General features: G+C 42.6%; 1 protein-coding gene across 1 annotated transcript in view; it reads right to left on the bottom strand.

Moving 5' to 3' along the window:
- The window catches only part of srp72 (signal recognition particle 72), an 83,353-nt gene that overhangs the window by 26,310 nt on the left and 39,694 nt on the right, over positions 1-17,349 (bottom strand). The window contains exon 14 of the mRNA XM_052045316.1: positions 15,604-15,707. Coding sequence (XP_051901276.1) covers positions 15,604-15,707 — 104 coding nt within the window. The remainder of the gene's footprint in view (positions 1-15,603; positions 15,708-17,349) is intronic.

Raw genomic sequence — 17,349 nt, 5'->3', positions numbered from 1 at the left:
CTGTCCAAATGTCTTTTAAGTGCCATTACTGTACCCACCTCTACCACTTTCTCTGGCAGCTCATTCCATATACACACCACCTTCTGTGTGAAAAAGTTTCCCCTCAGGTCCATTTTAAATCTTTCCCCTCTCACTTTAAACTTGTGTCCTCTAGTTCTGGACTCCTCCATCTTTAGGAAAAGACTTTGGTTATTCTCCTTATCTATGCCCCTCATCATTTTATAAACCTCTATAAGGTCACCCCTCAGCCTCCTACACTCCCGTCCTAGCCTATCCAGCCTCTCCTTATGATTCAAGCCCTCCAGTTCCTGTAACGTTCTCATAAATCTTGATTGCATCCTCTCCAGTTTAATGACTCCTTCAATTGACCTCCCAAAATGTATAACCTCATCTGGATTAAGCTCCATCTGCCATTTCCCTGCCCAAATTTCCAAGAAATCTACATCCTGCTGAATCCGTTGACAATCTTCCTTGCTATCCACAACTAAACCAATTTTTGTGTCAAATGCAAACTTACTAATCAGACCATCTGTATTTTCATCTAAATCATTAACGTACATTTCAAAGAACAGCACTAATTCTTGCAGAACACCACTGGTCACAGACCTCCAGTCAGAAAAACACCCCTCCACCACTATCCTGTCAATTTTGGATCCAATTACCAACTCATAATGGATTCCATGCGAGTTAACATTCAGTACCAGTTTACCTTGAGAGACCTTACTTTATGCTTTACTAAAGTCCATGTAGACAACATACATTGCTCTCAATCATCTTCATCACTTGATAAAAAAAAGTAAATCAAATTTGAGAGACAGGATCTCCCCCACACAAAGCCAAGCTGACTGTGCCTAATAAGTTCATGCTTTTCCAACCACAAGTAAATTTCATCCCTCTGAATATTCTCTTGTAATTTCCCTACCATTGATGTAAGCCTCACTGGCACATAATGTCCTCATTTGTCCCTGTTGCCCCTCTTAAACAAAGGATCAACATTGGCTCTTCTCCAGTCTTGGCAACTCACCTGTGGCTAAAGAGGACACAAGGACCTGTCAAGGCCCCAAAAATTTCCTCCCTTGCTTCCCCCAGTATCCTGGGACAGATCCTATCAGGCCTTGGGGACTTATCCACCTTTGTTTTTCAAGAGCCCCTACAACTCCTCCTCCTTGATATCAACATGCCCTAGAATATCAACAAATCCCTCCTGAAACTCACCATCCATGACCTTTGCCTTGCTAAATACCAATGCAAAATACTTATTAAGGATGTCACCCACTTCCTTTGCATCCATGCATGAATTCCCTCCTTTGTCCTGGAGTGGACCAACCACTACCCCTTTGCTCCTAAAAAATGTGTAGAGTGCCTTCTATAACAACAGATATCGCAAATTTAGAGGAAAAGAAAAAGAAAGTATTTGCAAGGTTTAGGAAATTGAAATCAGACAAGGCTCTTGAGGAATATAAAGAAAGCAGAAAAGAACTTGGGATTCTCCTTAACTCTACTTGTCAAGGATACTTCATGGTCCCTTTTAGCCCTCCCAATTTATTGTTTAAGTTCTTTCCTACTTTCTTTATTATTTCTCAATGGCCTTGTCTGATTTCAGCTTCCTAAACGTTACAAATACTTCCTTTCTCTTTTTGACTTACAATATCTGTTGTTACCCAAGGTTCCCAAACTTTGCTATCCTCAGCTTTCATCCTCACATGAACATGTTGGTCATGAACTCTAATCAATTGTTGATTGAAAGACTCCCACGTCAAATGTGGGCTTACCCTCTAACAGTTGCTCCCAATCTACTTTCTCCAGTTGCTGTCTAATACTGTGTAATTGGTTTTCCACCAATTTAGCACGTTCACCTGAGGACTAGTCCTATCCTTATCTGTAAAACATGGAACAGTACAGCACAGGAACAAGCCCTTCAGCATACAATGACTGTGCCGACCACAATGCCAATTTAAACTACGTATCTGCCTGCATGTGATTTATATCCCGCTATTCCCTTACTGTTCATGTGTCTGTCCAAATTCCTCTTAAACATTGCTTCCACCACTTCCCCTGGCAACGCGTTCCAGGCATCTATCACTCTGTGTAAAAGAAAAACTTGCCACATAAATCTCCTTTAAACATCCCCCTCACCTTAATACTATGCTACCCTGAGAAAAAGATTCTATCTACCCTATCTATACCTCTCATAATTTTATATACTTCTACCAGTTCGCCCCTCAGCCTCCGAAACTCCACAGAAAACAATCCAAGTTTGTCCAAACTCTCCTTATAGCTAATACTGTGTAATCCAGGTAATGTCCTGGTGAACATCATCTTTATCCTCTCCAAACCTTCCACATACTTTCTGTAATATGGAAACCAGAACAGCGCACAATACTCCAAATGTGACCCAACCAAAGTTTCAAACAGTTGCAACACGACTTCCTGACTTCATGCTCAACACCCTGACCAATAAAGACAAGCATCCCATTAGCCTTCCTTACCGCCCTATCTACTTTGTTGCCACTTACAGGGGGCTATGGACTTCCACCTCAAGGTGCACAGCAATGCTCCTAAAGGCCCTGCCATTAACTGTATACCTTCCTCTTACATTTGACCTCCCAAAGTGCAACAGATCACACTTGTCCAATTAAGCTCCATTTGCTATTTCTCTGCCCACATTTCAATGATTTGTATCCTGCTGAATCCTTTGACGACCTTCCTCACTGTCCACAACTCCACTAATTTTAGTGTCATCTGCAAATTTACTAATCAAACTACCTACATTTTGTCCAAATCATTTATATATATCACAAGCAGAGGAACAAGCACTGATCCTTGTGGAATGATACTGGTCACAGAACTCCAATCACAATTACACCCCTCCACCACAATGTGGGCAGATTCTGCTCTAACTCCATCTACAAGTTTTCAAATGATACCACCATTGTAGTATGTATCTCAAACAGCGATGAGTCGGAGTACAGGAAGGAGATAGAGAGCTTAGTGGAATGGTGTCATGACAACAACCTTTCCATCAATGTCAACAAAAGAAAAGGAGGAGGTCCTGCAAAGAGAGAAGGAGGAGGTCCTGCAAAGAGAGTTTAGGGAATTAGGTGCAAAGTTTGCACCTAATTCCCTAAACTCCAAGGTTGCAATCTCAGGATTGCTACCAGTGCCACGTGCTAGTGAGGCTAGAAATAGGAGGATCATGCAGCTAAATACGTGGCTAAGGAGTTGGTGCAGGAGGGAGGGCTTCAGGTTTCTGGATAATTGGGCTTTGGTCCAGGGAAGGTGGGATCTGTTCTGAAGGGACGGTTTACACCTGAACTGGAGGGGGACTAACATACTTGCGGGTAGGTTTGCTAGTGCTGCTCCGGCGGGTTTAAACTAGATTTGCAGGGGGAGTGTTAGAGAAGCAATTGAGGAGGAAAATGATCGTGCGAGGTCTGCAGGTATGGACAGAAATCGAAGGTTTGTACATGATAGTAATGTTCTCAGGTGCATCTATTTCAATGCAAGGAGTATTGTAGGTAAGGCGGATGAACTTAGGGCGTGGATTGGCACGTGGGATTACGATATTATCGTTATTAGTGAGACATGGTTGAAGGAGGGGCAGGACTGGCAGCTTAATGTTCAGGGCTTCCGTTGTTTCAGACGTGATAGAGGGGGAGGGATGAAAGGGGGAGGAGTGGCATTACTGGTCAGGGAACAGATCACGGCTGTGCGTAGACAGGACAACCCAGAGGGCTTGTCTACCGAGGCCATATGGGTGGAGCTGAGGAACAGGAAAGGTGTGGCCACACTAATAGGGTTGTATTATAGACCGCCCAATAGTCAGAGAGAATTGGAGGAACAAATCTGTAGGGAGATAGCAGACCAATGTAAGAAACAGAAAGTTGTGATAGTAGGGGATTTTAACTTTCCACATATTGACTGGGACTCCCACACTGCGAAAGGGTTGGATGGCTTGGAATTTGTCAAATGTGTTCAGGAAAGTTTTCTAAATCAATATATAGAGGTACCAACGAGAGAGAATGCAATACTTGATCTCCTATTAGGGAACCAGGCAGGTCAGGTGACAGAAGTATGTGTAGGTGAGCATTTTGGGTCCAGTGACCATAATGCAATTAGTTTCAAGATAATTAAGGATAGGTCTGGTCCTCGAGTGGAGGTTCTAAATTGGAGAAAGGCCAATTTTGTGGAAATGAGAAAGGATCTAGGTAGGGTGGATTGGGATAAGTTATTTTCTGGCAAGGATGTGCTCAGTAAATGGAAAGCCTTCAAAGATGAAATTTTGAGAGTGCAGAGTTTGTATGTCCCTGTCAGGATTAAAGGCAAGGGTAACAAGCAAAGGGAACCTTGGTTTTCAAGGGATATTGGCGATCTGGTTAAGAAAAAGAGAGAGGTGTATAGCAGGCATAGGCAACTAGGAACGGATGAGGTACTTGAAGAGTATAGGAAATGTAAGAAAATACTAAAAAAGGAAATCGGGAAGGCAAAAAGAAGACATGAGGCTGCTTTGGCAGATAATATGAAGGTAAACCCAAAGGGTTTCTACAGGTATATTAAGAGCAAAAAGATAGTAAGAGACAGAATTGGTCCCCTAGGAGATCAGAGTGGTCGTATATGTGTGGAGCCTCAGGAGATGGGCGAGGTCTTAAACAGTTTTTTTGCATCAGTATTTACTCAGGAAACTGGCAGCGTGGATATGAAAGGAAGGGAAACAAGCACTAGTGTCATGGAACATATAGAGATTAAAAAGGAGGTACTTGATGCTTTACAGTGAATAAAGGTAGATAAATCCCAAGGGCCTGACAAGATATTTCCTCGGACCTTGACAGAGACTAGTGTAGAGATTGCAGGGGCCGTGGCAGATATATTTAAAATGTCCTTAGCCACGGGTGTGGTGCCAGAGGACTGGAGGATAGCTCATGTTGTTCCATTGTTTAAGAAAGGCTCGAAGAGTAAACCAGGTAATTACAGGCCAGTGAGCCTGACATCAGTAGTGGGTAAATTATTGGAAGGTGTTCTGAGAGATAGGACATATAAGTATTTGGACAGCCATGAGTTGATTAAGGATAGTCAGCATGGCTTTGTGCGTGGTAGATCGTGTTTAACGAATCTTGTGGAGTTTTTTTTGAGGAGGTCACTAAGAAAGTAGATGAAGGTAAGGCTGTGGATGTTGTCTACATGGACTTTAGTAAGGCCTTTGACATGGTCCCACATGGGAGATTAGTTCAGAAGGTTCGGTCAATGGGTATCCATGGAAAGGTTGTAAACTGGATTCGAAATAGGCTGAGTGGGAGAAGACAGAGAATGGTTGTGGATGGTTGTTTCTCAGATTGGAGGCCTGTGACTAGTGGTGTCCCTCAGGGATTTGTGTTGGGGCCATTGTTGTTTGTTGTATATATCAATGATCTAGAAGATAATGTGGCAAATTGGATTAGTAAGTTTGCAGATGACACTAAGATTGGAGGTGTAGTGGACAGCGAGGAAGGCTTTCAAAGCTTGCAGAGAGATCGGGACCAAATGGAAAAATGGTCCAGAAAATGGCAGATGGAATTTAATGCAGACAAGTGTGAGGCATTGCATTTTGGAAGGACAAATCAAGGGAGGACATACACAGTAAATGGTAGGGCACTGAGGAGTGCGGAGGAACAAAGGGATCTGGGAGTTCAGATACATAATTCCCTGAAAGTAGAGTCACAAGTAGACAGGGTTGTAAAAAAGGCTTTTGGCATCCTGGCATTTATAAATCAAAGTCTTGAGTATAGGAGTTGGAATGTTTTGGTGAGGTTGTATGTCTCATTGGTGAGACCAAATTTAGAATATTGTGTGCAGTTCTGGTCACCGAACTACAGGAAGAATGTCAGTAAGATTGAAAGAGTGCAGAGGAGATTTACAAGAATGTTGCCGGGTCTTCCGGAGTTGAGTTACAGGGAAAGACTGAGCATGTTAGGACTTTATTCCTTGGAGCAGAGAAGAATGAGGGGAGATATGATAGAGGTTTACAAAATGATGAGGGGCATAGACAGAGTTAATGCAAGTAGGCTCTTTCCACCTAGATTAGGAGAGATAAGTACGAGAGGACATGGCTTTAGGGTGAAAGGGGAAAGGTTTAGGGGGAACATTAGAGGGAACTTCTTCACTCAAAGAGTGGTGGGAATGTGGAATGGACTGCCACCTGATGTGGTAAATGCGGGCTCTACTTCCTCAGGAGGCTAAAAAATTCAGTTTGTCCACTTTGACACTCACCAACTTTTATCGATGCACCATAGAAAGCATCCTATCTGGATGCATCATGGCTTGGTACGGCAACTGCCCTGCCCAGGACCGCAAGAAACTGCAGAGAGTTGTGGACACAGCCCAGCGTATCACGGAGACCAGCCTCCCTTCCTTTGACTCTCGCTGCCTTGGTGAAGCAGCCAGCATAATCAAAGACCTCACCCACCCGGGTCATTCTCTCTTCTCCCCTCTTCCATCAAGTAGAAGATAGAGGAGCCTGAGGGCATGTACCACCAGACTTAAGGACCGCTTCTAGCCCATGGTGATGACTATTGAACGGTTCCCTTATATGATGAGATGGACTATGACCTTACAATCTACCTTGTTGTGACCTTGCAATTATTGCACTGCACTTTCTCTGTAGCTGTGACACTTTACTCTGTACTGTTGTTGTTTTTACCTGTACTACATCAATGCACTCTGTACTAACTCAATGTAACTGCACTGTGTAATGAATTGATCTGTATGATCGGTATGCAAGACAAGTTTTTCACTGTACCTCAGTACAAGTGACAATAATAAACCAATACTGTTCTATGGCCAAGCCAATTTTGATCCAACTTACCAAGTTTCCATGGATACCATGTGCCTTAAACTTTCGGATCAGCCTTTCATGGGGGATTGTCGAAAGCTTTACTAAGATTCATGCAGACATTATCCACTGCCCTAGCCTCTTAAATCATCTTCATCACCCCCTCAAAAAACTTTATCAAATTTTTAATACATGGTCTTCCCTGCACAAAGCCAGGCTGACTATCCCTGATAAGTACAAGCTTTTCCAGATGTGAGTAGATCCTATCCCAAAGAATCTTCTCTAATAATTTCACCAACCACTGGCTTATGAACATAGAACATAACAGCACAGTACAGGCCCTTCGGCCCACAATGTTGTGCCAACATTTTATCCTGCTTTAAGATCTATCTAACCCTTCCCTCCCACATAGCCCCCCATTTTTCTATCATTCATGTGGCTATCTAAGAGTCTCTTAAATGTCCCTAATGTATCTGCCCCCATAACCTCTGCCAGCAGTGCGTTCCATGCACCCACCACTCTCTGTGTAAAAAACATACCTCTGACATCGCTCTTCTATCTTCCTCCAATCACCTTAAAATTATGTTCCCTCCTGTTAGCCATTGTCGCCGTGAGAAAAAGTCTCTGACTGTCCACTCGATCTATGCCTCTTATACACCTCTATCAAGTCACCTCTCATCCTCCTCCTCTCCAAAGAGAAAAGCCCAAGCTCACTCAACCTATCCTCGTAAGACATGCTCTCCAATCCAGGCAGCATCCTGGTAAATCTCCTCTGCACCCTCTCTAAAGCTTCCACATTCTTCCTATAATGAGGTGACCAGAACTGAACAAAATACTCCAAGTGTGGTCTAACCAGAGTTCTATAGAGCTGTAACATCACCTCTCGTCTCTTGAACTCAATATCCCGACTAATGAAGGCCAACACACCATACGCCTTCTTAACAACCCTAATGACCTGCGTGGCAACCTTGAGGGATCTATGGATGTGGACCCCAAGATCCCCCTGTTCCTCCACACTGCTAAGAGTCCTGCCGTTAACCTTGTATTCCTGGTTTGTCTCCATTGCCCTTTCTAAACGAACAGCATATTCTCCAATCCTCTGGGACCTTGCCTGTCATCTTTCTTCCAGCCTAGGTCTCTAGTACCAATACGTTTGTAGTCCAATATGGACTATGACCTCTGGCTGCTCACCCTCCCCTTACAGAATATGTACATAGGTCTGTCCAGATCTTTCACATAGGCACCATGGCTACAAGAGCAGATGAGAGGCTGGGTATCTACATCAACACCAAATGTTTCCACCAACTAGGCATGATGGAAAACTCTCCACTTGCTTGGATGAGTGCAGCTTCAACAACTCTCAAGAAGCTCAGCACCATCAAAAAAGGCTACAGACCAAGTGCTGGTAAGTAGGATTATTACAAATGGGTACTTCATGGTTGGCTTGGACGTAGAGTGCCAAAGAGCCCGTGTCTGTGTTACTTGGCTCCACCTATGACAATCTAAGACGACAGTCTGCAGAACTGTCACTCCATCAGCTGCTTTAAACACTCATTCCCTCTACCACTGGCGAACAGACTATTGTGTGCACCAACCACAAAATGCACTGCAGTTATTTGCCCAGCTACTCCATGACCTCTACCTGCAATAAGCCCATATCCCTCTAAACCCTTCCTATCCATGCATCTATTCAAATGTCTTTTAAACATTGTAATTGTACTTGGTCTACAAGGACAGCAGTCTAATTGGTACACCATGACCAGAGATTCCCCAACACACACCACCCCACCAAGTTGTGCACCATTCTGATTTAGAAATATCACCAGCTGTTCATTGTCACCCAGTCATTATTCTGGAACTCCCTACCCAGCAGTACTGTGGGAAATTTTTACCTAAAGAACTGCAGTGGTTTAAGATGATACAAAGATTAGTGGTGTTGTGGATAACATAGAGGACTGGCAAAGAATACAGCGGGATATAGATCAGTTGCAGATATGGGCGAAGAAATGGCAGATGGAGTTCAACCCAGCCAAATATAAAGTGTTGCACGTTGGGAGATCAAATGTAAAGAGACAGTACGCTGTTAATGGCAAGACCCTTAACAGTGTTGATGAGCAGAGGGCTCTTGGGGTCCAAGTTCATAGCTCCCTAAAAGTGGCTACATAGGTTGATAGGGCAGTAAAGAAGGCATATAGCATGCTTGCCTTCATTAGTCGAGACACTTAGTTCAAGAGTCAGGAAGTTATGTTGCAGCTTTATAAAACTTCAGTTAGACCACATCTGGAACATTGCATTCAGTTCTGGTCGCCCCAATGCAGGAAGGATGTCGAGGCTTTGGAGAGGGTGCAGAAGAGGTCCAGAATATTCTGAGGGGAGAGGGTGAGCAGCCAGAAGTCTTGGTACATGTAGGTACCAATGACATAGGTAGAAAAAGAGAAGAGGTCCTGAAGGAGGAATACAAGGCATTAGGGAGAAGGTTGAGAAGTAGGACCTCAAGGGTAGTAATCTCAGGATTACTACCTGTGCCACGTGTCAATGATAGGAAGAATAGAAAGCTCTGGCAGATGAATGTGTGGCTGAGTGACTGGTGCAGGGGGCAGGGCTTCAGATTTTTGGATAATTGGGACCTTTTTTGGAGGAGGCATGACCTATTCGCTAAAGATGGGTTGCACCTAAACTCCATAGGGTCCAATATCCTGGCAGGAATGTTTAATTTAGCTGTAGGGGAGGGTTTAAACTGATCTGGCAAGGGGATGGAAACCAGGATGTTAGGTTACAAGATGCTAAGGTAAGGGAGGAAGTTTATAGAAACAAGTCCAATGAGGATGGTAAGAAGGACAGGCAGGTGAGAAGTCAGGATAATTTGCTGAATAATAGAAGTACAACAAATCAGGATGTTTGGATACAGAATGTTAGGATAGAGGATGAGGTATATAGGAACATGTCTAAGATAGTATGTAGTGAAGATGGTAAGAAGGATAGACAGGTGAAAAGTCAGGATAATCTGCTGAACAATAGAAGTACAACAAAATCAATAGCAGATACCGGACTAAACGTACTATACTTAAATGCACATAGCATTAGGAATAAAGTAGAGGACCTAGTGGCACAACTACAGGTTAATAAATACGACATTGTGGCAATCACCGAGTCATGGCTTTATGATGGATGTGATTGGGAACTGAATGTCCAGGGGAATGTATAGGAAGGATAGGCGGGTAGGCAGAGGGGGAGGTGTGGCCATGATGGTTAGTAGCGATATAAAATCAATAGAAAGGAAGGACATTGAGTCAGAGGAGGTGGAATCCTTGTGGGTGGAGCTAAGAAATAGCAAGGGTAAAAGGACAATAGTAGCAGTCATATATAGGCCCCCTAATAGCAGTCAGCAAGTGGACGATAAGTTGCAGTTTGAGATAGAAAAAGCATGCCAGAGTGACAATGTGAAGATAATTATGGGGGATTTTAACATGAAGGTGGACTGGGAAATCCAGCAAGGCGGTAGAACTCAGGAGAGTGAGTTTGTGGAATGTCTAAGGGACGTTTTTCTGGAGCAACTTGTTGATGAGCCCACCAGGGGATCGGCTGTTTTGGATTGGGTGCTGTGTAATGAACCAGAGGTGATTAGGGAACTAAAGGTAAAGGAACCACTGGGAACCAGTGATCACAATATGATTGAGTTCAGTTTCAAGTTTGAGAAGGAGAAGCTGATAACTGGTGTATCGATATTTCAGTGGAACAAAGGAAATTACAATGGTATGAGAGAAGAGTTGGCCCAAATTGATTGGAGGAGTAAGTTAGCTGGAGGGACGGTGGAGGAGAAATGGAAGGAATTTCTACAGGAAATAAGGAAATTGCAGGATAGATATATTCCAAGAAAAAAAGGTTTTGAATGGAAAAAAGGCATAAATGTGGATAACGAGAGAGGTGAAGGCTAAAATAAAAGCAAAAGGGGCAGCGTACAAAGCAGCAAAAATTAGTGGAAAAATAGAAGACTGGGAAGTTTTTAAAAACCTGCAGAGAGACACGAAGAAGGTCATTAGGAAAGAAAAGATGAATTATGAAAGGAAGTTAGCGGATAACATTCAAAAGGATACTAAGAGTTTTTTTAAATACATAAGGAGTAAAAGAGAGACACGGGTTGATATAGGACCAATTGATAACGGCGCAGGAGATATTATAATGGATGATAAAGAGATGGCAGAGGAATTGAATGAATATTTTGCATCGGTCTTCACCTTGGAGGACATCAGCAATGTGCCGGTTAGTCAGGAGTCTCACGAAATGGAACTGAGTTCAGTTAAGATTACTAGGGAGAAGGTGCTAGGAAAACTAAATGGGCTAAAGACTGATAAGTCTCCCGGACCAGATGAGGTGCATCCCCGGGTTCTGAAGGAGGTGGTTTTAGAGATAGCGGAGGCATTGGTGATAATTTTCCAGGAATCGATAGATTCCGGCATGGTTCCGGAGGACTGGAGGGTCGCAAATGTAGTTCCACTGTATAAGAAAGGAGGAAGGCAGCATAAAGAAAATTACAGACCTATTAGTCTGACGTCAGTGGTGGGAAAGTTATTGGAATCTATCCTCAAGGATGGGGTTACGGAATACCTAGAGGCACAAGGCAAGATAGGTCCTAGCCAACATGGTTTTGTGAAGGGAAGATCCTGCCTGACCAACCTATTGGAGTTTTTTGAAGAAATCACAGGCAGGGTGGATAAGGGAGAGGCGGTAGATGTTGTGTATTTAGACTTTCAAAAGGCCTTTGATAAGGTGCCTCACAAGAGACTGATTAATAAGATGAGAGGTCATGGAATTATGGGTAGGATAACAGAATGGGTGGAGCATTGGCTGGTTGGCAGGAAGCAGAGTGGAAATAAAAGGATCTGGTTCTGGTTGGCTACCGGTTACTAGTGGTGTGCCGCAGGGGTCGGTGTTGGGACCGCTCCTTTTTACCTTGTACATTAACGATTTGGATGATGGAATAAATGGTTTCGTGGCTAAGTTTGCAGATGACACCAAGATAGGTGGAGGAGTAGGGAGTATTGAGGAGATAGGAAGGTTGCAGAGAGACCTAGACAGTTTAGGAGAATGGGCAAGGAAATGGCAGATGAGATTCAATGTTGAGAAATGTGCAATTGTACACTTTGGAAGCAGAAATAAGCGGGCAGATTATTATCTAGAAGGAGAGAAAATTCAAAGTACAGAAGTACAAAGGGACTTGGGGGTACTCGTGCAGGACACCTTTAAGGTTAACCACCAGGTCGCATCGGTGGTAAAGAAAGCGAATGCTATGTTGGCATTCATTTCAAGAGGTATAGTGTATAAAAGTAAGGAAGTGTTGATGAGGCTCTACGGGGCACTAGTGAGGCCTCATTTGGAATATTGTGCGCAGTTTTGGGCCCCACATCTTAGGAAGGATGTGCTGACGTTGGAGAGGGTTCAGAGGAGATTTACGAGGATGATTCCAGGAATGAAAGGGCTTACGTATGATGAGCGTTTGTCGGCTCTTGGACTGTACTCACTGGAGTACAGAAGAATGAGAGGGGACCTCATAGTGACATTTAAAATGTTGATAGGAAAGGACAGAGTAGATGTGGCTAGGCTGTTTCCCTTGGTGGGCGAGTCCAGGACCAGAGGGCACAATCTTAGAACTAGAGGGTACAGTTTCAAAACAGAGATGAGGAGAAATTTCTTTAGCCAGAGGGTGGTGAATTTGTGGAACTCCTTGCCACGTACAGCAGTGGAGGCCAGATCAGTGGGGGCGTTCAAGGAGGAGATAGATAGATATCTAAATAGTCAGGGTATCAAGGGATATGGGGATAAGGCCGGAAATTGGGATTAGAATAGGGTTTTTTTTGTCCCGTCCCCCCCCCCATTCCTCATTTCTTTTTTTCCCTTTTCCTTGGAGCAGACTCGATGAGTCGAATGGCCTGCTTCTGCTCTCTTGTCTTGAGATCTGGTGATGCTGCCTGGATTAGAGGGCATTTGCTATGACGATAGGTTGGACAAACTTGGGTTGTTCTCTCTGCAGCGGCGGAGACTGAGAGGAGATCTGATAAAGGTTTATAAGATTATGAGAGGCATAGATAGAGTAGACAGCCAGTATCTTTTCCCCAGGGTCGAAATGTCTAATACCAGAGGGCATGGATTTAAGGTGATAGAGGGTAAGTTCAAAAGAGATGTGCAAGGCAAATTTATTTTTTTTTACGCAGGGTGGTGGATGCCTGGAATGCACTGCCTGGGGTGGCGGTGGAGGCAAATTCGATACGGGCATTCAAGAAGCTCTTAGATAGGCTCGTGAATGTGAGGGAAATGGTAGGATATGGACATTGTGGAGGCAGAAGGGATTAGTTTAGTTGGGCATTTTATTACTAATGTAATTGGTTCGGCACAACATTGTGTGCTGAAGGGCCTGTTCCTGTGCTGTACTGTTCTATGTGTTAAGGTGGTGACTCATCACCACCTTCTCAATGGCAATTGGGGGGGGGGGGGGGGGGGGGGGGAAGGGGGAATGCTGGCCTTGCCAGTGACATCCAGATCCTGAAAAAATGGTAAAAACATTAAAGCTTCTGAAGCAGACATACAATAATCCTTTACTACACACAACATGCTGGTGCAGGAGTGCAGTTATAAATATAGAGGCTCATTACACTTCTTCATGGGAGAAAAGTATAAACTCACAAGAACATATCACATTTGGCAAAGTCACATATCATTAAATATACACACCTCAGAAAACTGTGGTAAATACAACTAAAATTTAGGTGTTGGTAAATATTGAAAAGGGGATAGGGTTTGCCTTTGTTCATGGAAAACTACCTGAGTTGCTCTGAAACATTTAAATAGGGTCATATCATACAGCATGGAAATAGGCCCTTCAGCCCAACTCAACCATACCGACCTTGATGTCTGTCTGAGCTCATCCCATTTGTCTGCGTTTGGCCCATATCCCTCCAAACCTTTCCTATCCATGTACCTATTCAAATATCTCTTAAACGTTGTAATTGTACTCGCTCTACAGCCTCCCGTGACAGGTTGTTCTATATGCCAACCACTCAATGTGTGAAAAAGTTGCCCCTCAGGTCCCCTTTAAATTTTTCCCCTATCACTTTATAACCATGTCCTCTCGTGTTAGACTCCCCTCTCCTGAGAGAATGACTGTGACCATTCACCTTATCTACACCCCCTCATGATTTTATATACCTCTATAAGGTCATCCCACAGCCTCCTAAACTCCGGGGTAAAATGTCCCAGCCTATCCTTATAATTCAAACCCTCCAATCCCAGTAACATCCTTGTGAACCTTTCCTGCACCTTTACCTGCTTAAAGGCATCCTTCCTATAACTTGGCGACCAGAACTGCACACAATGCACACAAATGTCGCAATCTCTAACAACACCAGAAGACCTGGTGAACTTATCCCAGGTTTTCAATTCACTATCACAAACTACAGTTATTAATTTTATTGTGGTAGCAGATCCATGATGAAGACCCTTGTTGAAGCCAAGCCATGAAAATGGTGATGGTTTGTCTTGAAGTTACAATTCAGTTTGATTGTTCATTTAAAATGTATTTCCTTCTTCAGGCCAGAAATGAAAAAAGTACTGCAGCATTTTTTCAGATAGTGCGGGCTAGTAAATATTCTTTTCATTTCATCACTCTTGCTTTCTGCCCTTCCAGTTTCCCTTTTATTCTTTTATTTCCTTCCCCTCCCTTTGTACATGCTTAAAACTTGTTCCAACCCTGTTGAAAGGTCACAGATTTGAAATATTAATCATTTTTCTCTTTCCACAGAAGCTGACTAACACACTGACTATTTTCAGCATTTACTGTTTATACTTCAGGTAATGGCAGATTCTTCAGGTGCTTGATTCACAAGGCCTTTCTGAGAGGAGCTATAAGTAGTTTTTTTTAAATTTTATTTACAGCCTGGTAACAGGCCCTTCCGGCCCAACAAGTCTGCGCTGCCCATTTTAAACCCAAATTAACCTATCCATACGTCTTTGCAATGTGGCAGGAAACTGAAGCACCCGGAGGAAACCCACGCAGACACGGGAGAACGTACAAACTCCTTACAGATAGCGACGGGAATCGAACCCCGATCACTGGCGCTGTAATAGCGTTGCGCTAACCGCTATGCTACCGTGCCGCCCAACAGACACAAGAACCTGGAGTGTTTTTGTTCACCATTGGCTCCTTCATATTTCAAAGAACATTCTAACTGCTGAGAAGCAATGAGTGCACAGTGGAACTGTATAATATAAATCACAGTGCCATTTGCTATATTTAATAGCTCTGGTTTTTTTTAATGTTAGTTTCATCAGTTGTTTTAACCTGCCAACTCTGACTTTCCAGAAATACTTTATGCCAAATTTGTAGAACCACAGAATGAGACCACTTTTAGTTTTTGTTGACAGATGGTTTTAGAGAAGTCCCCTGATCACTTTTCTTCAGGCCATGCTGGTACAAAACATACAGAAGCAATGATGCTTCTTCGAAAAGAAAGTTGAAAGATTTATGGGATTATAAGCACTTGTTTGGGATCACATTCAGCAGCACCATCACAAATTTCCCAGTGACAAGTAATTCAGGGTTACTAGCTATAATTCAACATTCAACCATTTTTAAAAACCATTTCTGCGCTTCACCTCAGTTGGAGGAAGCAGTGAATTCCCACTTGGGTACATTTTCACAAAATAATCTGCACGAATAAAAAGAAACTTGCAATGCATTACAAAGTGCCAGTTCATCAATGTTACAACTGCAATTGCTAAAATATAAAAAAAGAATTAAGCCATACCTCCAAAGTTGCTCCAAATCACTGATTGCTTCTTTCTGTCGCCCATATTTCAGCTTAAAATTGGCTGCTTCTCTCACTAATAGCAAATGAGCTGGTGTATTAGGCTGTATTTAAAAACAAAATAACAATTCATGGCACCATATTGCCCACATCCCATTAACATTTTTTTGTAATTCTACCTTTACTCATTCGTTGAATGTTAGGGAAATATGAACTCTGAAGTTCATTCTTGAGAGATCCACACAACTTAAGTCTCTTGCTCTCTAGTTCTGAGGAACATTAACCCCAACCAACATGACCACTTGAATTCTGAATCTGTGAGCAATGCCCAGTGCTAAATAATCCTAGAATCCAGGGCCAGATAGATCTTTCTGCCACCTAACTTGCAACAATCTGAACATGGCATTGCAGCTTGAACAAGCATCAGGTAGTCACGATTCAACACGTTCTTATATACAGAAAAGTACACTTGTAAAATGTATGCAATTTTACCTAAATGTAGAATAACCTCAAAAATGTACAAATTGTGCAGTGCAAGCTTATGTTCTTTGATTCAAGAAAGAATGTTAACGAGTTTGTCAAAGCATAAAGAAACAAGATACCTGAAATTTTAAATAAATTATAATGACTGGATAGTGTCACTAATTTGTTCAGTTATCTCAAGGATTAAAGCAGAACTTCGGAGTATTACTTTGCGTAAACACATACTTCATAAACATATGAGCATATTGTGAAGTATTTCTCAAGTTCTTTTGTTGTTTAATAATTGTTGTAATGGAAAAATGTTGTAAATTTTTTAACATCAAAGTAATGATAGTAAAGCAAATGTAACATCAATTAACATGCCTTAAACTTGAGATGCAAATCATGATATTCACTTAAGTTAAAGAACAATGGTAAATGCAACAATGTGCTGAAACAGAATTATGTACAAAACTTGCAGGTTGCGAAGGATCAGGCACCAATTTGGAGGTTACTGCTTGCTGAAAGCAGATAGGCAGTCTGGAACAGAAGTACTTAAAAGTCTGCAAGTCAATATATTGTAGTACTTGAAACAAGTAGGGCCTGAACACCAATGAAGAAAAAGAGAACAAAGGATGGGTTAAAACATACAAAAGAACCTGTCACAGAAGGAAACAACATGTGACAGACTACTGTACAATTAGCAGGAAATAGCTTAATCTGTAAGAGTGTAAATAAGGATGACAAGTTTGGTTCCACCTGCTGAAGAAGCAGTCTAATGATATTTTCACTTGTAGGAGAGTCTTGAAATTGGGAACATAATTACAAGAGGCCCGTCATTTAAATTAAGGTGTGTATAAGTTTCTTTTTGCACAGTGAGGTGAATTTCTGGAATTCTCTACCCCAAAGGATTGTCTCCTAGTTCATTAGAAGCATTATTTAAGGCAGAGGTAGGTAAATTTTTGGAAAAGGAAATTAGGAAATTGAGGGTGAAGAGGAACTAGCCAGAAGAGAAGATGAGGCTGATGTAGATCAACCATGACCATATTGAACGGCAGGGCAGGCTTGTGGGACCAGGAGTCTTCCGCCTGCTTCTATTTTCTTGTGCTGTTGTTTTATAAGTAAAATAAAATGTGTTTTTCAAGGACCAGGGGTAAAGGTATCAAGGTCAGCTTGGACGAAATGGGCTGAAAGGGCCTGTTTCCGTGCTGTATGATTCTATGATTCTGTGACAGAGAGAAACAGGCCCTTCAGCTCACCGAGTCTGTGCCGACCATCAAGCAC

The sequence above is a fragment of the Pristis pectinata genome, chromosome 2 (assembly GCF_009764475.1).
Source record: "Pristis pectinata isolate sPriPec2 chromosome 2, sPriPec2.1.pri, whole genome shotgun sequence".
Taxonomy (NCBI): domain Eukaryota; kingdom Metazoa; phylum Chordata; class Chondrichthyes; order Rhinopristiformes; family Pristidae; genus Pristis; species Pristis pectinata.
This window is presented reverse-complemented; position numbering and strand designations above follow the sequence as displayed.